Source organism: Camelus bactrianus, chromosome 18 (assembly GCF_048773025.1).
Source record: "Camelus bactrianus isolate YW-2024 breed Bactrian camel chromosome 18, ASM4877302v1, whole genome shotgun sequence".
NCBI lineage: Eukaryota > Metazoa > Chordata > Mammalia > Artiodactyla > Camelidae > Camelus > Camelus bactrianus.
In genome coordinates, this window is record NC_133556.1 from 12,947,428 (window position 1) to 12,970,694 (window position 23,267).

Here is a 23,267-nt window from a genome sequence, read left to right on the forward strand (position 1 = left end):
AGACTAGCTTAAAAAATGACTTATAAAATTTTTGTACAGCTCCTTCTGCGCTGCCCTGTGCCTAGTGTAGGGGATGCTATGGTGCCGACCATCCCTTAAGGTGAGACAGCACAGATTTTAGAGCCCCAAAGGGTCCTGCTACATTCCTGCTTCAGGGATTTCAGTAATCTTGCTGTCGTTTGAGGATGATAAAAAGCTTAAGACTCTTAGCGGGTAAAATTTTATTCCATCATGAACTCATACTTAACATTCTGATCATAACTTCTGACTTTTAACTACATATTCATCTAATTAGTTGATTATACTTACAGTCCTTCACCCTTCCCAGTAATCATAAACAAGTGAGCTATGCTACCAGAGACATGAAATGCTATAGAATAAAATAAAAATTATAGACTTCCTACCCCACTGTAGTAACTACACCAACAACAGGAATCTTACAGGGTAACTTGAAAGCAGCACCATAAAGTACAGCCTTTTCTTAAAGCATTTTAGGAGTTTTATCCAAATAACAAACAGATAAATTATGAGTTACATAATACTACCTGGGATAAAGGTAAGTCAACTGTTGTTGTTCTCCTAAGTGTTGAATATTCAACAATAGTCTAGAATATGTCAAGGCATTTCAGTCATATGAAACAACATACATGATGTTTCTATAATGCTATACGATAAAAATGAGCATTTAAAAAGACTTTCAAAATATCTGGCCTCTTGTGAAACCTTTTTTCAGTGTGACTTTATTGCTGGGTTAAGAAGCTACTTAATAGCATTTCTATTCTGAGCCACAGAATAGACAGGTGTTATGTTACACAGGTATCATCTACACTTTAGGGATGGGTCATCTCTGCTAGAGATGTTTACTTTGCAACCAGTATAAACACATGTGCTAAAAATTAAACTCATATTTTCAAGACAGAAATTCTATGCCTCTAGCCAAAGACTGACACAAGTAAATGTTAGTTCTTCTATATGAAGCCACTAAAATAAGTTAAGTACTGGTCAATTTTTTTTTTTTTCACTGAAAACCAACATCAGAAACCAATGATGTCTTCATCAAGTCCTCATGGAATACTTGTGAATGCTCAACTTGGATTGAGATGCAAAGAGACAAAGGCAGAATTCCTGTTTACAGAAGCTTACAAATCAGCAGGGTCAGACACTCTCATAAACAATCAGTAAATGAGTATACAATTCAATTCAAACATTTAATGAGCAGAAAGGATTAAAATACAAGCTAGCACATAACCAAGTCCTATACTGGGCACAATCCTCATCAGACACATAGCAGCCTGGGTGTAAGATCCACGTCAAATTCCATTTTAACGAGGCAAATAACCCTCTGTAAAACCCTTCCTTGGTTCTGTCATCATCAGATAAAAGTCCAAGAATCTCCTGCATCTCAGTCCCTATCTGCCACCACTCTCTGCCCCACATTTTTTCACTTTTCAAAAACCACCTCCTGGTAGTTACTGGCCTCTTCTCCTTTAGTGGTCCCTCCCCCACATCCCCACTACACCTGAAATCCCCACCCGGCCTCGTTAGTCTAAATGTCACTCATTCTTCGAGACACTTCCAGTATTCCCCAATACAGTTCCTCAACGCTCCACACCCTACCGTCCCTCAGGACACTTAGGGCGTTGCTCCTCAGTGCTCTACTTCAAGCTCATGCTGCTTACCGCATTGTATTGAAAGGATCCTTGCTGTCCCTGTCTCCTTAAGTGGCTAATGTCTAGAGAGAAGAAAATGATTGCTTCGAAGATCAATAAACATTCAAATCCTTGAACACTTCTTAATCTTCCACCTATGAACCAGTAACTCTTGAAATTAACGTTATTTATCATCAGATGGACTAAATAAAATCAAATCTTGCACCTCCAACAAGCTTTCTTGGTATTTTAATTAGCTGACTTAGACTTCTGCTTGTTTTGCAGTTTTAGGTTTACAGGGGGTAAAAAAAAGTGCAACTTTTTTTTGTATTAGCAACTGTAACTATTTTTTAATCTCAAAAACCAAACCAAAACAAAACTCCTCAGATCCAAAAAGTACTGCCCAGGTGAGGCTGTAAACTCATCCTGACAAATTTCCACATCTAATCTCACGGGTAAAACGAGACCCCCACCCCACCCCAGCGCCCACTGACACATTTGCCAACCACAGAGCTTGGTCACCAGCGCTGAGACACCACCAGCAGGCTATGACCTACTCTCTGAAGCGGCCAAGTCCTTCCTGCCTCTGTCGACTAAACTTCCGTGATGGGCATCACCTCTGCCCTCCTCCAAGACGCTTTGGAAACAGGGACTTCTGCTCCAAACCCCAGGCCTACAACTTCGTCCTCAACCACCGGGCGAGAGTTAGGACCAGTCTTCCAGTGCCCGCGCCACGAAAGACAGCATCCTCTCAACTCCGGGACCTTCCCCTCCCCAAGACCGACGCGAGTTGGTGAAGTCCCAGCGCCCCTGCCCAGGCCGGGCTGCGACGGGTACCCGAAGGGCCCAGGACGCGACCCGACCGGCCACCACCACAGGTGTCCCCTGGCACAACGCCGACTGGAGAGCGAGGAGAGAGCCGGCCAGGGGTAAGCCAACGCGCGAGGGGCGGACGGGTGGCAGAAGGCGGCCAGGAAACGAGACGCGTCTGTCCGTCGGAGCTGGGCCGGACTCTGGAGAACCTGGCGACGAGCGTCTGAAACGGGCAGGCCGTGCACGCAGAGGGCTGAGGGGGGCCGGCCAGGGCCGCGCCGCCGGGCCCCGGGCTGGTACGAAGGCGGCAGGCGACACCGGAGCGAGGTGGCCCCGGCCGGGTGGACAGCACGGACCCATGACCCAGCGGCCCCCGCGGGGCCGCCGCCGCCACCGTCCAGCTGTGCCGAGCCGAAAACCGCGCCTCCCTCAGCCCCCGTCGGTCGTCCGTACCTCACAGGCGGCTCCACCGGCGTCGGGTCCGCCGCTCTCCCCGCGTCGCTCGAGTAGGTCCCGGCGCCAGTCCACAACCCGCCCTCACGCCGGCCCTCCCTCTCGCGCGCCCCGCCCCCGGCGCCGCGAGCGCACGCCACGCACGCACGACGTCACTTCCGGGGCCTGGACGCTCGTGGGGAGGTTGCAGTTGCGAGGTTCCCGTCGGAATCTCTCTGGGTGGAGCGAGACCGACGCTAGCGTGAATGATACAGCGACAGAGCCGTAGGACCAGAGGAAGGAGGCGGCCTCGGCGCCAGTCCTGGGAGGCTGACCTGGAGGGTTCGGGAGCCAGCGGAGAAGACAGGTGTTTCCCTGTCTTTTCTTCAGCCCGCTTCCGGGATCCTGCCCCTCGGGGGCCGCGCACCCTGGGGCCCCTGTCGGGCTTGGCAGAGGCAGAGGCTGCGGGTGAGCAGTGTTTGGATCAGTAGACGGACGGTTCCACCCCGGAGGGAATGAGGCTGCCATCGCTTCACGCGGACTTTAGGATTTTAAAAGGGTTCGAGTTAAAGGACCTTAAAGAGATCGGTTGATCTAGAAGGCGGTTTTACAGCTGAGCATAACTTAGTCCCAGAAGTTAAATAAGTTAGCGCCACACAGTGTTTAATGGTCGAGTCATAAACGGAATCCCGTTCTCCGTGATTCCCGTTTCAGGAATGTTGGAGACAGTAGTTGCCTCTATTCTGGATGCATTCTGTAGTACAAAGTGCAGTCACGACTGGGAAAAAAAAAGAAAGAAAATACTATAGTGTTATGTTCGGGAGGAAGACTTGGGTTGGAATCCCAGATTTGCTGAAGGCTCCCTCTCTGAGCTTGAACAGGTTGCCTTATTTCTCCGTCTTTGCTCATTATTTGCAAAATGGAGATTGATTCGCTTCTCAAATTATTCCTTAACACAGGAGGGTAGCAGAATATGCGATGACAATCCCTTTCCTCTTTTGTCTTTACTGGAAAATGATACCCAAGTTGGCATTCTAAGCCTTTTCCCTGGGCATCTCCATGTATATGTGAGGTATACATGTTAATAAATTTCTACTTGTTTTTCTCTTGTTACTCTGTCTGTTATAAGAGTCTCAGCCAAGAGCTCAGGAAAGCAGAAGGAAAATTATTTTCCCTCCTCTACAGCACCTAACGTGTGCTAGGCTGAGGACACCAAACTATTTAAAACAAAAAGTACTTATGTTGAGAAGCTTACATTCTAGGGGAGAGGTGGAGGAGCCAATAAACAATAAATTATTTACAGTAGAACATGAAATAGTGATAAGTGCTTTGGAGAAAAATATTGCAAGGAAGAGGGAAGGCCAGTGCAACCAAGATGTTTGAAGTTTTAGGGTGGGCAGGAAAGCCCTGGCTGAGAAGGTGGCTAAAACAAAGAATGAGGGAGCTAGCTACACTGCTATGCAAGTATCTGGGTAAGAGTGCTCTAAGCACTGGGAACAGCAAATGCAAAGGCCCTATTGACACCTCCAACCTGTGTAGCTGTAGCAGACTGAATTGAGGGAAGGTAGGAGAAGAGACCAAAAGGTAATGGGCAAAGCAAGTAAGGGGCTAACCCCAAAGTCAATGTGGGAGGGGACTAGCAAAAGTGAGGACATTGGAAGGTCTGACTCATTGGGGCCATTAATGCACTAAACTACCACACTCCCCTCTGGGAGAAGGGGTGGTGTTGTAGGCTATTAGAAAGGGGCACCAAAGGTATAGCTAACTGAGGAGGCAGTGTTTTAGTTACCCAGTTTGATGATAGTTATATGGATATTCATTGTAATATTATTTCAATTTATGTGTTGTTTTTGTATCTTATAAATATTGGTCCCATTGGAAAAGTGAAGATAAAAGAGGACTAAAATAAATTAAATCCTAGAGTGGGTCAAAAGAGAAAGAGCCAGCAAAGAAGTCCTTTTAGCATTTCTTAGAAAGCAAGTCTACTAGTAACAAACTTCCTTAGCTTTTGTTTATCTGAGGATGTCTTAATTTCTCCTTCATTTTTGAATAGTTTTGCCAGATACCAAATTCTTGGTTGACAGGTTTTTATTTCAACTCTTTAAATATGACATCTCTCTGCCTTCTGGCTTCCTTAGTATGTGAATTGGTTCTCTCTTGCTGCTTTCAAGATTCTTTTTCTTTGGCGTTCTACAGTTTGATTATGTGTTTTGATTTGCATCTCTTTGAATTTATCTTGAAGTTCTTTAAGCTTCCTGAATTTGTAGATTTGCCCCATTTTCCTTATTATTTGCTCAATCTCCTCCCCTCTCCAATTCTCTTTAAGACTAGGTTACAAACATGCTTCTTGACTCCTCCATATTTCAGTGTGTATTTCCTAAGAATAAAGATATTCTCTGAGAAAACCAAGGCAAAATTATCAAAATCAGGAAAATTAACATTGATAAAACCCTATAATTTAATCTACAGCCCTTATTCAATTTTCATCAATTGTCCCCAAAATGTCCTTTATAGCTGTTTTTTTCCTGGTCCCAAATCTAGCCTAAGATCACTTAATTGTCATGTCTCTTTAGTTTTCTTTAATCTGGACTAGTTCCTCCGTTTAAATTTGTCTTTCATACTCTTGACATTTTGGAAAAGTATAAGATGGCTAATTCTAAAGGATATCCCTCACTTTGGGTTTATCTGATGTTTTCCCATGATTAGATTTGAGTTATTCATTTTTGGCAGAAAAATCTCATAAGTAATGTTGTGTTCTTCTCAGGGTGTTAAGATAGGTGGTGTACATAATAATGTTTGTCCCATTTTGGCTAATGCTGACTTTTAATTACTCAAGTGGAGTCTTTCAGGTGTCTCCACTGAGAAGTTACTGTTTTTACCTTTACAATTAATTAGTAATTTATAGGAAAATACTTTGTGACTATGTAAATATCCTGGTTTAAAGAAAAATTTAGTTCATCAGTTTTAGAATACATTGATAATTCTTGCCTAAATCAGTTATAATCATGACAGTTGCTAAATGGAGATTTTCTAACTCCATCATTCCTTCTACATTTATTAGCTGATACTTCACTCAACTGTCCTTTCTACCTCTTTTATGTAATTATTTATCTGTGTCAACATGAATTCATGGATTCTTACTTTATTCAGGGTGGGTTATAGCCCATTAATATAATTCTTTCCTTTTTATAATAAAACATATTTCCAAAGTTTTGCAGATATTTAATTAATTTGAGAAAGACACAATATTTCAGTTAGTTTGGAAAGATGACCTTTTAAAAAAGAGTAAGTGAATTCCATTCAGGATGAAATAGACTATAGAACTGTATTCCTAATCCATCTACTTTTTAAGCTGTCAAATATCCTCATTCAAGCTACTTTTTCTGTGACATCTATTTACAGAGCCTCTTGGAAATGAATTAAAAGTCTTTGACTTCTTCAACAAACTCTTGAGAATGGTGAGAAGGCTCCAGATAACAAGTATGTTTTCTCCTAGGAGCAAACTTCAGAGCCTCTTCCCATCTTCCCAACTGGCATTTGATCTAAGGTGAGATTCTTGGTGCCTGTGTCCCACTGTAAATATTTACCCAATGGGAGGCATTCTCTTGCCAGCCTCAGCCATTTTGCCTTGGCTAGAGATGTGCCTGGCTGCATACCCTTATCAACAAAAGATCCCAGTATATAAATTTTGTCATGCTTGAAAGTAGTCAAAACATTGGGAGAATCTGCAGTTAAATATATAACACTGTCCTTTGGAAATAAATCCATATGAGACTTTTTTGCTGCCGTTAAAAGCAATTTGTTCCACTTTTCTCTATAACGTTTAACTAACTCTCTATAGTAAGCACCACCTGTTTTAAGGTTGCAGGAATAAACATGGAAAGGATCAACATTTCTTCTGTTCCATCCTTCCCTTTCTAAAAGTTGAGAAACAGAATTCTGCAGTTCTTTTGGTTTCATATAGTCATCATAAGCCATGTCAAAAGCCAAAGGTTGTCCAAATCGCATGGCCTGGGCACCCTTCCAGCGCACTGCAATGTCCGTATTCCTATCCAGAAGTCATAGAAGTAGAAAGTTTTGCTGTTTATCTTCCTTAGTGGTTTCTGGTAGCTGATTTTTTTTTTTACATGTTCTTTTGCTGCTACTTTCATTTCCTTTTTTATTTGCTTGGCTTTTTTCATTTTTTCCCTAACATATAAATATTTTAAATATTTTTGGATGATTTAGAGACACATTCCATTGGTTTTGAGCTCATCATCCCTGATATGCTATGGTACTTCTCTGCCAAGCAATCTCCACATCTCAATTAACTACCTGCAGGCAGCTAGAGCATCTTCCTCCTTGCTACTTGAGACTGTTGGAACCTCCTCTTCTTGCATGCTAGATTTCACTGTAATTTTCCACCCACCCTACTCCAGCTGTTCAGGAGGTGATGTACTCTCCTTATTAGGACAGGACACTGCTGGTATTTTGGAAGACATGTATCTCTGCAAAACTGTTGAAAATAAAACCCTTTTCTTCCTATGAAGGGTAAATGGCACCAAAATTCTAGCAAAAGGTCTAAAGAAGGTGATAACTAACACTCATTTGGGGGGAAACAGGCATGTAAGAAAAGCCCCGCAGGTGTTGGAGAGACTCCTGGAGAAGTGGGGGGTGGCTGCGGCTCACCCTGGGGACATAGACACTGGTGGCAGATGTATTGGGGAACATACAGCCGTGCGAACTGTAATTATTTGTTTTGATGTTCGAGTTGTCCTATCATTTAAAAGTTTAATAATGTGTGCCTAAGACAGGAATTTTGACTTTATATAACTTGAGCCATTATTTCTAGCAGCAATTATATGAAAAGAAACAAACCTTTCTTAACGAGACATACCTGGTTTGTAATAGTAAAATCGTATCATTATCACAGAGAAAGAGAATTAATTTTTCTACTTGCTGTATGATAGGACACATTTCAATTCTTCAAAAACTATTTAATATATAAAGAGAAAAGGAATACAAACTGACCCTCTCCCCACCTTTTCTTGCCACACCCCACAGAGGAAATTATTATTTTTCTTATTTTTTGCAGAATGCAAGACTTTAAGAAACCATCAACAGCTAGGATCTATGCTAAACATATAATGTGGCTATGACTCATGTCTGGCAGTGAAACAGAGGTCCCTACTGGAACAGAGTACAGTTTTGTAAAACTAGTAGAGGGTGTGTGTGTTTTGTCTCCCTGGCTTCTCATTGGGGAACCACACCTCCCTACATTCTCAGTCCACATAGTTCAGCCACTGAGGACCTGACCCCTTGGCTCTGCCATTCCCCAGGGCTACAACAAAGGCATCATAATTGCCCATCATTTCTTCCTAGGACTTCTCTAGCTTTCAGGAAGGGGACTCTCTCTCTTCTCTGGTTTTGTTAGGGCAGTGTAATCCTAGAACTGGCGAAGGCTACTTCTGCCCCAGGAGATAAAGGTCGCCTAAGAATGAAGCAGCCCAGGGGAAAGCCTCAGGGATAGACTCTGGGAGGTGAGCAAGAGGGCTTATCAAATTACAGTGTTCCCAAGTGAGAAGCAAGTTAAGGAACCACATCATTTAAGCCATTTTCCATAGGATCAAAAAGCAGAGAAAGCAGATCATTTGCATAAGCAAAGGAGTATATTCCCTCTTGCTGAAACAGATTTTGGGCAACCATGACAAAAGTCGATAAGCATTACAGACTCAGTCAGCTGAGAAACCCAAGAACTCCACCTTACATTTTCTCTTAAGTTTCCAAGTAGTCCTTATCGAATCAGGAACAAGAGAGTGGAGGGCTATGTTTGCCTAAATGGGGAAAGAAAAGACTAACCTGTTCCTAAATAGATGGAAGCATGTATATCTCAAAAGGCAGCAGAAACTATTCTTAAATAGCTTCGTGGAACATACTTTTAATGGATTACTATCAGATTTTAAAAGCGGGGAGGAGTAGCTCTATATGAACTGGAATGAACTATCTCCAAAAGATAATGTTAAAACGTGAATAGTAAGGTGGAAAACCATGCGGTATGCTACCTACCTTTGGACTTCATTATAGATATATATTCTCCCAGGATGTGTATAAATCTTTTTAGAATATAAACATAAACAGAGATATAGGTATATAGCCAGAAAGACAGATATACACATCCTAGGCTAGACAGATAGTGTGTTTTTTCTCTCCTGACTAATACAATGGCTCCAAATGCAATTCAGGAGGCCGTATTGATTGATACGTCAGATGTAAGGCTTCAAGAAGTGTCTATGCTCTGCCCACTGTGACTGGGTGTGATGTAAGCACACGGGGTGGCAGTAGGGTGGACAGGAGCACCCGAGTTCAGCTTCCTCTCCTCACACACCTGTCAGCCACTGTAAGAAAACCCCTTCCCTTTCTGTGTCCAGGCTGGGAAGCTGTGGGTTTTGGCTGGCCTCTGCTGCCCATGGGTACCTACCTGCAGCTTGCAGTGGCTTCTCTGTCAGCTGCATCCTGGCCTCTTCGGGTCTTGCATCTGTGATGGAGCATGTCCTGGGGCCAAAATGTTTGAAAAACTTGGCCTGCCCTCATCGCGTGGCCCAAGCTCCCAGTTTCATCCCGATGGCTCCAGGCTGCTGTGGACAGACAATCCCTGAAGGGGTTCTTTCAAATGGTGCCTCTGGACCTTGAATCTGTTTATTATATTGCAACTCTGATACCTAAAGGATTGCTGGCCTCAGCCAATCCCAACATCGTGGTGTAGAAACAAGGGACAGAGGCTGCTTGTGCCTCCTTGTGACCCCTACCAAGGCATCAAAGTGCATCTTGGAGGTGTGAGGCCAGGATAGGGGAAAAGACGTACAGGGGGTTCAGTTTTGGAGTGCTCCATGAGCGGGTCCCTTCTCCACCTGGCGGACGTGTCCCTCACTAAGGGCAGTAAATTGGAGACCCCACATAGATCCCTAATGCTCAGGGGCTACTTAAAATCTATACGTCTAAGAAAGTCTTTCTAATATTCCTTCCAGAATACCTGCTTTTCAAGTCTTCATAGCTTAGGTGGGGTAAAGCCCTGAGCCTCAGAGGCGGGGCACGGAGCTGCCAAGAGGAGGGGAGGGTTCTGCTCTTGAACACCCCTGGGGACTTCAGGAAAGGGCTCAGGGTTTGAATCCTGGCTCTGCCACATACTTGCTATGTGCCCCTGAGGAAATTACACCTCTGTAAGCTTCAGCTTCCAGCTTGTGAGGTATTGTTCGTGTAGTGTTACTCCGTGACGGTGTGCACAGTAACCAGGTCAGGGAATACAGGTGGCCCCAACGATGCAGCACTTTGCTTACAAGTCCAAATAATCAGAGGCTTTAGGGAAGTAGCTGGAGGGTGGCCACCTTCCCAGCACTGGAGAACTCACCTTTCTGGGTTAATCCACGAAGGGACCCCCAAGGGGCATCTTGATAAGCCAGGATCATTAGCCAGGAAGGTGTCAGACTGCACTTTCAGAGGAAAGAGCAATTTATATCCATCTTCCTCTAAGGACAGGCTTAACCACTGAGGCTCATATAAGCTGAGAGCCACTGATTCTCTTCCTTGGAATGAAGTGGTGACATGACAGGAGGGACTTCTTTCAGAAGCCCGTGACATGGTTGTGAGCCACACAGATGACTGAGTAACTGTGGTCCCTCCCTCCCCTGGAGACATCTCAACAGAGGAGGGCAGAGCTGCCCGCCCGCCCGACCTGGGCAGGCTCCCTCCTACCTGGAGCAGGAGGACCTTCAGAGGGCCCGTCCCCCTTTAGCTCCACGTCAGCGCAGAAGTCCGGCAGCTGGCCTTAGGGGAGAGCCTGTTCTATTTAGTACGCACCCCCAAAACACACCACGTAAATGTTAAGCAGAAATCAAGACTATCGGCTGGCAGCGTGCAGGGCAGGGGAGGGATGAGACTAGGCCTCTAACAAGGAAAGGCACGGCACCCAGGTTCTAATTCTTGACTTTAATGCCACATGGGGGTACTGAGGCTCCATGCACCAAAGCGCTGACGGGACACGTAATGAAGGAACACAGGAGAGGTTACACTGTGTACACAAACCCGACACTGTGCGGCAGAAAGACGATGGACCCAGTGACCTCCCACACTCCGGAGGCAACTGCCTGTTCCTCCACCTCCACCAGTCTTTGCTCCCACCCCCCCCCAACCCTCTGCCAACCCTCCCTCTCCCTCATGAACATATGCATACATGTGTTTCTTCCAGAATTCCCAAAAGTGCCTCTCCTACCCCAGTTCCCAACACTCTGGCTTTTGATGAATAAAGCCTCCCTCTTTTTCGGGATAATGGGGCAGGCACCCCCTCATGAAAGAGCCCCAGCAAAATGGTACCCGAGAAAGCTTAATCACTTATAGCAGGGGTGAATATGGACAGAAGGTAGGCAGAAATATGATATTTGAAACTCTGGCATCAAAATGCTCGGTGTGAGTAGTTTTTGTCTTGTTATTATTTGTCTTGACCATTTCAGGATCCAGCCTGGACCAAGATCACACCCCGAGGCTCACCCCACTCTGTGGCTTGCTGATGTTAATCTCCTAGTCCTCCAACGAGCAACCCAGGACAGGAAGACTGTATCACCTGATCAGCCTGAGGCATAAGGCTCAGACAGCTCCCAGACTATCCCAAGCTCCAGGGAGAAAGAATAAAATCTCTCAGAGCAGACTTGACTGCTTTCCACTGATAAGCACTGGACAGCCTGGTGAATTAACCAGAGGCAGACCAAGGCTGGTGACGACTCCTCTACTCTGTCGAGTTAGTGTGTTACCCAAAGAATTCCCCTCAATCCGGGACGGTGTGATGTGTTTCACGGTGGTTTCATTTCAGTCGTCTTAGTTGCCATTAAGTTTTTCATTCTCCATGGATTTTGGCTGGCACTGCATCATGCAGTCCTATCTCCTAAAACTTTCACCTTCTCAACCAGGGAGCAGAGCCCCTGGGAAAAACGGTACCCAAAGTCAAACATAAGGGAAGCTCCAAAAGCAGGCACTTTGGTTTGATCCATGGATGTGATGTACAAAAATGCTAGGAAAACAGTCTTCCTTTCAATCCGAGAGAAGCGCCCATCTTTTGGAGCCCTTCTTCCTGACCCAACCCTTCTTATGTTCTGGGCCTGGCCACTTACAGCTTGAAAGGGGACCCAATTGGGAGAGGACACCTTCTCAGAGATGACCTTTATTTGGAGGCCACTACCACAAACCACCACATCCAAGAACATTTTTTCAGCCTGACCTGGGCTTCTCATCAGACAATGGCTAAACTGGGCCACTGGACTCTCTTACACCACTTAGAAAGAGCTCTAAGCTGGCAGCCAGTGTTCCTGCTCTGCCCCATCTACTGGCCAGAGCCTTGTCTGCCCACGGTGGCACAGAGCACACCACCATGAGGACAACATGGGGGACAGAGAAACAGGGGTGTCTCCAGCAAGAAGCGCAGAGACAGTGTCCTTATCCTGTGTCCCTGTAGCCCCAAGCAAGTCTTCAGGGCCTGATTTTGAGCAAACCTGCATCTGAGTGAACCAGTCACGCCCTGTCTTCTGTGTATGGACTCAAACAACCAAGTGCTGTGATGCTCTGGGCTGGGGTGGGAAAGAGAAGGGGCCGATGTCAAGGTTGGATCACTGAGAGTACTGGGCTTGATTATCTCTACTCACACTGACTCCTTCCTGAATAGCTTGCCTCAATGTCTGTCAACAAATGAACTTGTATTAGGCGGTAACACCAATCAGAGCAACTTACAGGAAAGGCTTTTCTGTTGGAACAGGGCAGGAGCCATGCTGTTGGGCTAAGGTCCAAGCGGGGACATGGGCTCCAGGAAAGCGACAATCCGTTTGTGGATGGGAACAATGAAGGAACACGTTGTCTCGGAACCTGAGCGACATACTGTACTGTCCCCTCAGATGTCAGGCTGCACGCCTGCTCCACCCACCTCGGAATATGACGTCAGAGTACGAGACTGTGCCCCACAATCTGTTCCCGTACAGGGGCCCAAAGGTCACAGCCCATGAAGGAATTCAGCCAAGGTCCCAGGGCTTGGCCTTCTCTTCCTCAGAAGGATGCAGACGTCGTCAGCGGCCCCTCGCCCTCCTCACCAGTCTGGTCTTATAGGACTGAGACCAATGAGGCTCACGCGAGGAAAATCTCCCTACAAGAACACCCAGCAACAGTCCGGTACAATCACGATTACAGGGAGGAGCCCTTAACGTGGCGCAGGAAGGTCCCGTTCCAGCCACAGGTGCTACAGAGCATTTCCTTCAGCGGATGCAGGGCCACACCTGACTGGCCGCCCCAGGCTGCAGACAGTGCAAGAGGACATGCAGTGGGGGCAGAGCCTTGGGGATGTGTTTCTGTTTGAATGGTGGGGAGTCAAACATAATGGAGGTTTGAGGCTGTCTTCCCACAGCTCCTGGGATTGCTGTGCCTCTCCCTCAACCCCTTCCTTCCTTCCTTCCTTCCCCAGAACAGACAGTTTTCTAGAAGGAGAACGTTCACAGGATGAAGCAACAGGGTTCCATCCAGGGAGGTTCACCGCACACTGGATCCTAGCACACGGACTAGCAGCCAAGGAGGTATCCTGAGCCTCTAGAAAGGATGTTACATCTCAAAGACAAGAGAAGGTCTAGACATCTTGCCCGCTCGATTTAGGGAATCTTCGAAAGGAGCCGCTGAAATGTGCATTCCAGCCCTGTGAGAAGACAGCCCTTCAAGCAAGGAAGGTTGGTGGAAGGTAGGAGAAGCCAAGGCCCTGAGGCAGGGCTGTAAACATTGTGCTTTTCTAAGGCCAATCTGGTGCATGGCTTTGGCAACTATGGTTACATCTCCAAAAGGTGGTGAAAAATATGCTTTGGGAGGAGTAGAGTCCATCCACATCCTAAAACGCAGCGTGGGGCTAAGGCTGGGGGAAGAGGGAGAGAAAACGCTCCTTCCTCAGCCAGGGGCTGTGGGGTGGCTACTTGGGTAAATCCCTCATCATGTCCTACGTTCACACTTACACACTGAGCACAGGGAAGGGATGCTTGGACAGCGTGGAGGAAGTGATGATGCCTGCATCAGTTAGGTAACGTGGCTCTATAAAGGGCAGAAACTCTCTTGCAAGGTCAAGAAAGTGACAAAACCTCTCTGGACATCCTGGTCAAGCCCCAGCCAGCTGGACCCCATCAGCCTCAGGCAAAGACTGCCATGCCTTGAGGAAAGGCCAGGTGAGTGCAGGCACCAAGTCCCCGCGGGCCACCAGCCCTGAGCCTGGCCCCGAGGTACAGCCAGGGAGACTGGAGCCACACCTCCATCCGCCAGGTGCTGTGCCTCAGGACCCGGTCCTCACCTCTGTAGGTCTGGGGCTGCCAGGAGCCATGCCAGGGGTCTCGCTCCCAGAGCCCAGGGAAAATGGGCACCCTCCCTGATGGGACTCTGCTCCCTCCCAGGGCTACTCACCACCATGTGATCTTGAACTCATAGATGGGGCGCTTGCAGTAGTAGTGGTTGATGAGGTGCTTGTCACACACCCCGATGCACTGGTGGTCCACGGTGAGGCCCTGGGCTGACAGGTCCGTGACCAGGCAGTGCAGCAGGTCGTAAACGTCAGCCACAGCCTCCCAGGGTCCGAAAGACACGTCTACTTCGCAGTGGTGCTCAAAGAGCTGCCCATCACTCTCGCTCCGCTCGAAGCGCAGGGAGTTGAGAAGCGGACACTCATAGGGGGTGATGGGCATCTCCTCCTTGAAGACACAGACCTTGAGCTTGGCAAAGCGGGCCTTCCGCTGGACAGCACGCAGCCGGGCAATCTCCACGATCCGCTCCAAGTGGTCTATGGGGGTGAACACAGCACCCATCACTGGGACGGGAGTGGGGCAAGGCAGTGTGGGGTCACAGAGAGAGCCCCAGTGACAGCGGGGTCCAAGAAGGAAGAGACGGATCCCTGGGGAAGAGGCTCTGTGGGCCTGGGAAGGGCACAAACTTAAACAGGGATCCAGGCTCTGCACCGCAAAAGGAAAGCAAGGGGATGGGATGGGTATCATCCTTTCAAAATGCGATTTGATAATTCTGCAGGCAACGTGGGCCTGTTTAACCCGAATCGTCCCCGTGTGACTGGGAGGGAGGCAGGAGGCGGGAAGGATGTCCTCTCATCCTGAGTAATAGAGATGCACCATGGACCCACTTGTTTTGGGGGAGACCTCAGCACGGACAGATGCCTTCAGCCCTTCTTCCTCACTCCCCGACTGCCCTGGGCAGTTGACCCCTCACCTTTGTAATAGGGCATGAGTCCCAGAAAGGCCTGGCGCACTTTCTCCCCCTTCAGCGGCTGCATGTTCTCCAGCTGCTCCAGGAGGGGCCCGATGGCATAGTACTGGGCCTCTTTGTACACAGCCCGCACGCGCTCCCGGGGTGGCAGGTCCCCCGAGCGCAGGAAATTCAGCACATCTCTGAGCAGGAAGGAAAGAGGTGGGTGAGAAGGAGCTAACGGACCTGGACAGAGCCACACAGTGGTCAGAACACGGATTCTGGAGCCAGACGGCCAGCTGTGTAGCCTTAAGTAAGTGAACTTAACCCCTCTGTGCCTTGATTTTCTCATCTGTAAAATGGGAGGGGGAATAAGAAAACTATCCCAAAATGTTATGAAGGAGTTAAATAATATATAAAAAGTGCTTTGAAAATTCCTGGCACAGAGCAAGCCCTCTGTGTCAGTAGCTGTCATTACCATTATCGTGATTACTGTAATTACAATTAGTATTAGGTATATCAGGTGTTGTTATTATTAGGCATATACAGGAAAAAATAGAAAGATATGATATCTGGTCCCTTAATATATATATTTTAATTGAAATATTCTTAATATTCAATAAATGTACAAATATTAATTGTACAGTTCAACTCTTTTTTTAATGCATGAATACACCCATACGACCACCACCTAGATCAACATATGGAACACTTCCACTTCCTTAAAGTGTCCTTGTGCCTCTGCCCGGTCAACCCCTACAGAGGCAACCACTCTAACTTTCACTTCTATCAACCAAGATTTGATTTGCCTCTTCTGGGAATGCATGTAAGTGGAATCACACAGGTTGTTCTTCCGTGCCTGGCTTCTTTCCCTCAGCCTGCTGTTTTGAGACTGACCCCTTGCGTGGCCGGTGGCAGTCATTTCCCTCCTTTCATTGCGAAGTAGCATACCACCGTATGGACACAACGCAAATTATTTACCCTCTCTCCTGCTGATGGACATTTGAGTTACTTCCAGTTTGGGGCTCTTATGAGCAAAGCCGTGATAAACATTCCCTGTGAACTGTCTTGTGGACTCAGGCACCAGTCTCCCTGGGGCAAATACCGGGAGCGGGGCTGTTCGGTCACAGGGCGAGTGCACGTTTGACGAGGCGGTTGGTTGAAGCGCCTTACATCCCGCCCCGCAGCGGGTGGGAGCGCTCCGGCTCCCGCGCGTCCTCGCCCCCCCCCCCATTGCTCCGTAGCTGCAGGGGGAAGATGAAAGCGTAAGCCTAACGCCGGAGCACACCGGGCTCAGGAGCGAATAAAACCACACGCTGTATTTTCTCAAAATAAAAATTCCGCTCTTTTCATTCTCTCTTCAGATTCTTTAGTGCTAAGAATAATCGGACTCACCCCTGGAAGGTGTGGGAAGGGCTTTTTTATAGGAATGGATGTGTGAGTAAACCCCCGGATCAAGCTGTGACCTCACCAGCTAACGGTGAGTGTTGATCTGTGTCGGCCACGGTTCACGCGGCACCCCATTCAATCCTTCCAGCGACATTGCGGGGTAAGTGTTCGCTCACGTCCATTTTATAAACGAGGAAAATGTGGGGCTCGGAGGGATTAAGGAAAACCCTTGCTAAAGGAGCCACAGCAAGCCAGACGCCCAGGTGCAGACACAGGAGACTCCACGCCCACACCCACAGCAGTCCAGACTTCAGTCCAAAGCGCCGCGCCCTGATGGCAACAGGAAACCGCCTCAGGCAGAGGCCCAGGCAGCCTCCACCGTGGGTGCTGGGGGTCGGCGAGCTCACCCGCAGAGAAATGCCCTAAACCCTATTTTATTTTACCCGAATCCTCCAGCACCTTCATCTGCTGCTGATGCATCAAGGCCACCGGGGTCCAGTAGCTGGAGGGTAAATGCCCCAGTACCCTGCTTTCTGCCACGTCCTTGCCTGGCTATGCCGCCCTCCAGCCGTGGCCACCTGGGTGTGGGCACATCAGCCTAGAGCCAAACTGCTCCCCTCCCCAGAACCCCTTCCAAAATTAGTCCTCTAGGATCATCAGCAAACCTCGGGGCGCTCTGGAAAACATGACCCCAGGGCAAGGCCCAGCTCCGAGTGCTGTGGGAGCTGCCAGCTGGGGCCAGCACTTTCCTCCCCCAGACAGCCTGCAAACAAAAATCTTTTTATAGCTCTGCAGAGCGATGTGACACTGTTTTCTCAGCATCGGAGGCAGCTGACAGCCCAATGGGGAAACCCAGATGCTTCAAAGCAAATTATGTGACCAGAGGGTCCTTTCTGAGGATAAAAATGACCCTTCTGTCAGTGTGGGCCATCCTCCTTTGAGGCCAGCACTAAGATGCAGTGGTTGGAGAGTTTCACTGTGTTCAGGTCAAGGACCATGTTAGTTCTCCAGTCATCTCCAAAGTGAGAATGATGGGGCAAGGAGCTTCAGTCGCATGCTCTGAAAGGACCTGGCCAGGGGTCACACCAAGGCTCTCCATTCAATCCACATGACAGGCCTGCAAGGCAGCTGTAATTATTTCTGGTGTCGCAAACACGGAAACTGAAACAAAGTCTTTAAATTGTTTATGTGTAACGTTGTCAGAAGTCCTTTCTTGGGGGTGTTATCTTTCTTCTGAGATTATGTCTTCCCATGTTTTAGTGTTGAAATGATAGTAACAATGGAAAAAAATTTTAAAGACTTTTCTTGAAAAAATTATAGGATGGCACCCCTATAATGGCCCTTCCCTCACCTTTTTTTGTTTTATTTTGTTTGTTGTAAATTACTGAAAGAAGTCTGGGAACAGCTGCCACATACCACCTTCCTCCCTAACGGCAGTGCCGAGCCCCAGAATCTGGATCTGAAGGGCTTCTCCCAGAAGCTGGGTTAGAACAGCCCTGCCTCTAGGTGGGATCACACTTGCTCTATGGGGATGAAAAACTCTGTCTTAACTTGAGTAGGATAAAAGCAGTTTCATCACATCCGGCTAATGTGTGTTACCTGGGATTTCTCTGGCTGTCCTGGCATCTGGGAATGAAACTAAGAATTTTAATCTAATTCACTGCCCACCAGCATGTTATCTCCTCTTCTAGGTATTATTATGGATGATATCAAAATCCCACACCTAAGCCCAGGCCACTCCTTACTAGGACCACAAAGTTGATGGCAGAAGGAGAAACGTACCCGAAGTGCGTGCCGTCCCGGTCGATGAAGTACCGGCCCTCGGCGTCGGTGGGGATGTAATGTCGCCCACTGAACATGGCAGCCAGCATGGTGTCTTCGTAGCGCCGCAGGGTGGACAGGCGTGTGGTGAAGTGAGCCCCTCCGATGTTAAGGGGGACAACCTCAGGAAACTAGAAAAGAATCACCAGAACTTTCGGTCAGGCATGGGGGAAGGAGAGCTGGGGCTGCTCCGTCCACTGTCTTCCTGGGGCCACGCTGTGAACTCAGTCACCCAAGGCAACAACCCAGGAGACTTTCAGAGCATTTCTTTCTCCTCCCTTCCCCCACACTCATCACTTACCAAGTCCTCCCCATCCTCCTCCAGTTGCTCTTAAATCAGGTCTTCCCACCCCAATCCTACTATGTCTGCTCTAGAGTTCAAAGCCTTCATTGTCCTCCTACTTCCTGAATGTACCATTTCAGTGCCCTTGCTCATGCTGTCTTCTCTGTCCAAAATGCTCCTGCCACTCTCCCTCTGTCCATGGAGCAAATGCAATTGCCCCGTACGGTGGTGTGCACTGTTCACTGCACAAGAGCACCTGGGTGAATGCAATTTGCTAGCGCGGCCGTGTGCCCTTCTGCTAATTCACACCAAGGCAGCATATAGGTTAGCAGCACCACTCATTCTAAGAGCTTCTATTCAAGGTCCCCTGCTCTGTGAGCATTTCTGCTCTACTGTCCTTTGCCTGCCCCAAGATAGAGTTAACTAAACACTCCCACCATTTTACTGTCACTGAATCAGCATGCTCCTCTATAAGAGTGCCCAGCACAACAGGCACTTTGTGCTGCTGGTGGTTATCTTCTCTGTCTGCCCACCCTACTAGACCCCACGCATCCCTAGGGCAGGACAGCATCTTGTCCACCCACAGCAGGGCTCATAGATGTTGAATAATTCCAGACATCCACTCCTCACCCTCTGTCCCTCACCACTTCTCTCCTTAATCTGTGGAGTGAGATTAGTCCCAAGGCCAGCTCTGGTTCTGGGAGGAAGGGCAGACTGAGGGACAAGGAATGATGGTATAGATTTGCCCTGAGAAGCTCTAGGTTCTCCCTAAAATGCTCAGGACCTTTTTTTTTTTTTTTTTAAATCTCTTTCACTGCTTGTGGTTTTGAAAGAAATGAGGCCAGTTCTCTCTCATTTTCCCACACACCTCCTCCAGATTAACTAAAATTTTATCCCAGGGCATACTTTTCAGCCTTACATCTCTCTGGCTCTGCGAAAGTCTATGTGCATTTATCTAGACAGTCCTTTTCCCCAACTTTCGAATCTTTTGTGAAATAAAGTAGGCTACAAATACACGACATCAAAGTTACCCAGGGCCTGGGACAGTGCCCAGCTCACAGCAAAACCCCAAATATGCATTGAACGAATGAATGAATGAAACAGGTGTTTACAGTTCTGTGAATGTAGGTACTGTTACTCTTCTACATCCAGAGGATAGGAAATGCCTTCTGCTAATTCTATAGCTCCTCTAAAACTATTCTATGTGCATACCAAGGACTCAAGATATTATTTGGGGATAATAATACTTCAGGTTGCAATGTAGTCTGTGGAAGAGCAGGCACCGGAGTCCTGGCCTATAGTCTCTGGGTCCTGTGCTTTTTCCCTCAAACCACACTGTTTCCCCAATGACAGTGCACAAAAAATACCACCCTATGTCTCTAATGGCTTTTTTTTTTTAACTGCAAAGAGTACTTCCAGAGTTTTGCCCATTTTCACAAGTGTCCCATGATGTTTAGAATACAGGCTCCTAACCCCAAGAGGACACCATCAGCTCCCCGAGAGCCTCACCCAGCCCCACTCTGCCCCTCTGGGGCTCAGCCCATTTGCCCAGGACCCCACATGTCACATGCTCCCATGTCTGGCACTACCTTAGTCCCTACCTCCTAGGCTCTGTCTTCAGTGCCCAGCAGGGCCCTCCTCTTTTCCCTTCTCTTGAGGGTCATCTCAGGTGTTCATATGAGAGTGTCACATGTGTTAAGTAAGACCACTGGACGCCCCCGTGTATCACGGCACAGCAGCTAGTGAGGGAAAGCCACGGAGCTGTCAGGTGAGCGTGGCCACATCTATTATCTGTACACAGCCCCTTACCCCACTGTCTGGACAGCTGTAGACTGGGTTTAGGCAACCACTGAGGACCCCTCTTGGACTCTCTAGAAGACACTATCATCTCTCGGGACTCCGAGGACTCCTTCCCACAGCCTACCCTCCCTCCTCCAGTTGGTAAGGATGGGACATAGGGATGGGAGGAAATCAGTCTTGCAGGCACTGAATCCTGGAAGGAGGGGAGTGGGGAGCCAGGTGCCCCCTGGGACAAAGAAGACACACCTGGTGGGTTCAGGCGGCGGGGAGGTGGGGCGGAGGTTGAGAAGGAAGGTCAGAGTTGGATGGACAGGGGACTGCAACTCCTCTGGCGCCGCCCTCGGCCCGACTCCCAACCCCGACCTCAGCGCTGCTCACATCCCAAGGTCAGCTCTGCCTGGCACAGGCTTCTCCCTCTGCGTCCCTTCCCGCGCCCCTCCAACCTCTCCTTCGGTCCGGGTACCTCCTGCGGCAGCAGGGGCAGCGCGTGCCCCGCCTGCGTGGCCGTCGGGGTGGCAGGCTCCAGAAAGTCGTCTTCGGCGTCGGAGCTGGACATGGCACCGTCCGGGCGACGGCTGTCTGGCTCCCGCCCCGTGACTACCACCATCCCTCTGGCTCTGAGCAGTGGGCGCGGCTTTGGGCGGGCGGGAGGGCGGCGGCCGGGGCACTAGCACAGAGCAGCGCCTGGCATGACGCGGCGCGGCCGACGGGAGGGGCGGGGGTGGGGCAGAGAGCGCAGCGAGCGCGGGCCGCAGGGCGGCCGCTCCCTCAGCGCCGACGGTCTAGCGGACCACCCGGCGGACCGCAGGGCCACCCGCCTGACCCTGCCGCCTCCCGCTATTGGCCGAGCCCCTGCTAGCTCCACTCCTGATTGGCAGGAAGCTTGCCCAATCCCAGAGCAGGCTGTGCGTTCAGCCCGCACCTGAGTGGCCACTGGGAGCCGGGCCTGTTGGCCTGCCCTGCTCTGATTGGTCCTCTGGCCAGCGGGCGCGCCCTCCCCAGCAGCTAACACTAGCTCGGCGCGCGGGGTGCGCGCGAGGCCACTGCCTCTAAGCCGGGCCTTCTTGTTCGCTCTAAGGGTGGGTCCCGCATCCAGGTCGACATCTAGAAACTTGAGAGGGGAGAGGGCTCACGACTCAGTCGTTCGTTCGTCTCCAGGGCAACGGGTCCTGTGCATCCTTGGGCGTCGAAGGCCAGGGAAATCCGGGAGGACCAGGTCACCTCAATGGAGATCCTGGGCATCGTTTCCTGGAGGATGTGGAGGGAGGACGGCTGAGGTCACTGGGGTTGTAGGAGAGAAAGGGCAGCACTGCGATAGGTGCTAGTGCTCCTCTAGCCACAAGGGCAAAACCTGCGTTTCCAGTCTGCTGGTTGACTCAGGCCGCAGTCCGAAAAAGAAAACTCAAAATAGAGGCAGTTGAATTCAATTGAGAATGACAGTGACTCCCACCCTCTACGTGTCAGTTCTTAACCTGGAGACACAGATGGAAACAGGCCCTACCCAAAGAAGCTCACAGGCTGCCCAGACAGAGTCCAGCTTGATCAGACACCTCTATCTGCAGCCTGGGATGCTGTGTCCCCTGGTACGGCTGGGTCAGCTCAGGGACTCTCCTAAGGATCAAGGCTTTTTAGTTCTTTCAAACCATTTTTACACCCAGTTCCTCATTTGATTCTTACATCTTTGTAACAGAGAAGGAAAATGAGGTCTAGATGATTAGAACAGCTTCAGGGAGGTCAGCAATGAGCTCGAGTCACAGCACTTACTCTGTTGGAGCAATCACACTCCCAGCTGTAGGAGTCTCCAAGATCAGTGTTTTCTTCAAATTATTTAGTTGCATCAAAGTCACTGGAGGGGGAGCTTGTTAAAATACAGATTGCCAGTCCCACTGCCAGAGAATCTGATTTGGTGCGTCTGGGATTAAAGCCTGTGAACTTGTATTCCTAACAAACTCCCAGGTAATTCTAATGTGGCAGGTCCCTGAGTCACATTTTGAGTAGCATTTCCCTAAAGAAGCCCCCAACGCTATCTTATCCATCACTACCTGCTCCAGCCTTTCTCAACAATATCTATGGCAAAATTTCCTCTTTCTATCCTTATGGATATTTAGCTGTACTAGAAACTGCAACCAAAGCTGGCTTAAATAACAGGAGAATTTTATTATCTTACATAACAAGAAGTCTGAGGAGATCCTGGGTTGGTTCATTAAGTAACAGAACAAGGAGTTACATGGACCAGTTTCCTTCCATCTATCCATTCTGCCCGGTGGCCTCTCCTCCAAGAATCCATATGAGGAAACTGGAGAGCTAAGGGCTCTCAGGTGGCAGTTATTCCAACACCTGAAAGCAAAGCTGTGTAAAGAGAATGGGAAGATAACCTGAGAGGCTCAGGAAGTAGGAAAACCCATATGCAATCCATGTTACTTTACTGAGTTTTCATCTTTCATTTTGGCTGAGGATGTCCTTCAAGAGTATAGTTTCCCAGTTGGTTCTGTTTACTCTGTTGGCGGGGGTGGGGAGGTGGGGGAGTCCAAGGTCAGCTGCCTGGAATGAAGACTTGGAATGAGGGTAGGAAGTGGCTGGAGCAGGCTTTCTGGGAAAGCAGGGCAGTTTGCTGGCTGCAGCTCTCCCCACCCTGCAGTGAAATGACTTCCAGGCCAGTTCACATGAGGGCGGTTGGGAAGGATCAGGGAGCCTTTGAGGGAGAAGTGGATAGCACCTGCCGGCACAGAGGTGGGGGCTGCTCTCAGAACACTGGCACTTATAGCCCTGGGATTACTTTTCCTCCAAGAGCCCACCAAACAAATAGTCCTACAGGCACTGAGTCCTGAGAGTAGTCAATTGGATTCCATGCT

The 23,267-nt window shown here is 48.8% G+C and overlaps 3 protein-coding genes and 1 pseudogene across 8 annotated transcripts in view; 1 reads left to right on the forward strand and 3 right to left on the reverse strand.

The window, feature by feature from the left end:
* LOC105082750 (rab5 GDP/GTP exchange factor) overlaps positions 1–3,044 on the reverse strand; it is a 94,030-nt gene extending 90,986 nt beyond the window's left edge. For all 6 annotated transcript variants that reach the window (XM_074345986.1, XM_074345987.1, XM_074345985.1 and 3 more), the window contains exon 1: positions 2,916–3,044. The gene's annotated coding sequence lies outside the window, so the exon portion shown is untranslated. The remainder of the gene's footprint in view (positions 1–2,915) is intronic.
* Positions 74–16,474, forward strand: LOC141573958 (uncharacterized). The gene is made up of 4 exons (XM_074346864.1): positions 74–100; positions 2,359–3,362; positions 6,297–6,441; positions 11,378–16,474. The coding sequence occupies exons 1-2, from the start codon at positions 74–76 to the stop codon at positions 3,181–3,183; spliced, it is 852 nt and encodes a 283-aa protein (XP_074202965.1). The 3' UTR covers positions 3,184–3,362; positions 6,297–6,441; positions 11,378–16,474.
* LOC123613475 (tRNA methyltransferase 10 homolog C-like) lies at positions 6,314–9,385 on the reverse strand (annotated as a pseudogene).
* Positions 12,425–21,506, reverse strand: KCTD7 (potassium channel tetramerization domain containing 7). The gene is made up of 5 exons (XM_010972381.3): positions 20,879–21,506; positions 18,294–18,463; positions 15,147–15,325; positions 14,337–14,709; positions 12,425–13,590 (listed from the first exon to the last, which is right to left on the reverse strand). Exons 1-5 carry the CDS (start codon positions 21,020–21,022, stop codon positions 13,500–13,502), a joined length of 957 nt encoding a protein of 318 aa, XP_010970683.1. The 5' UTR covers positions 21,023–21,506; the 3' UTR covers positions 12,425–13,499.
* Between the last annotated feature and the right edge of the window lie 1,761 nt (positions 21,507–23,267).

Coding starts and splice junctions, on each gene's coding strand:
- LOC141573958 (XM_074346864.1), top strand. CDS start 74: ATGCTATGGTGCCGACCATCCCTTAAG. Junction 101..2,358: donor GGTGCCGACCATCCCTTAAG/GTGAGACAGCAC, acceptor GGCGAGAGTTAG/GACCAGTCTTCCAGTGCCCG.
- KCTD7 (XM_010972381.3), bottom strand. CDS start 21,022: ATGGTGGTAGTCACGGGGCGGGAGCCAGACAGCCGTCGCCCGGACGGT. Junction 18,464..20,878: donor TGCCCCTGCTGCCGCAGGAG/GTACCCGGACCG, acceptor ATTCTTTTCTAG/TTTCCTGAGGTTGTCCCCCT. Junction 14,710..15,146: donor ACTCATGCCCTATTACAAAG/GTGAGGGGTCAA, acceptor TCACCCCCATAG/ACCACTTGGAGCGGATCGTG.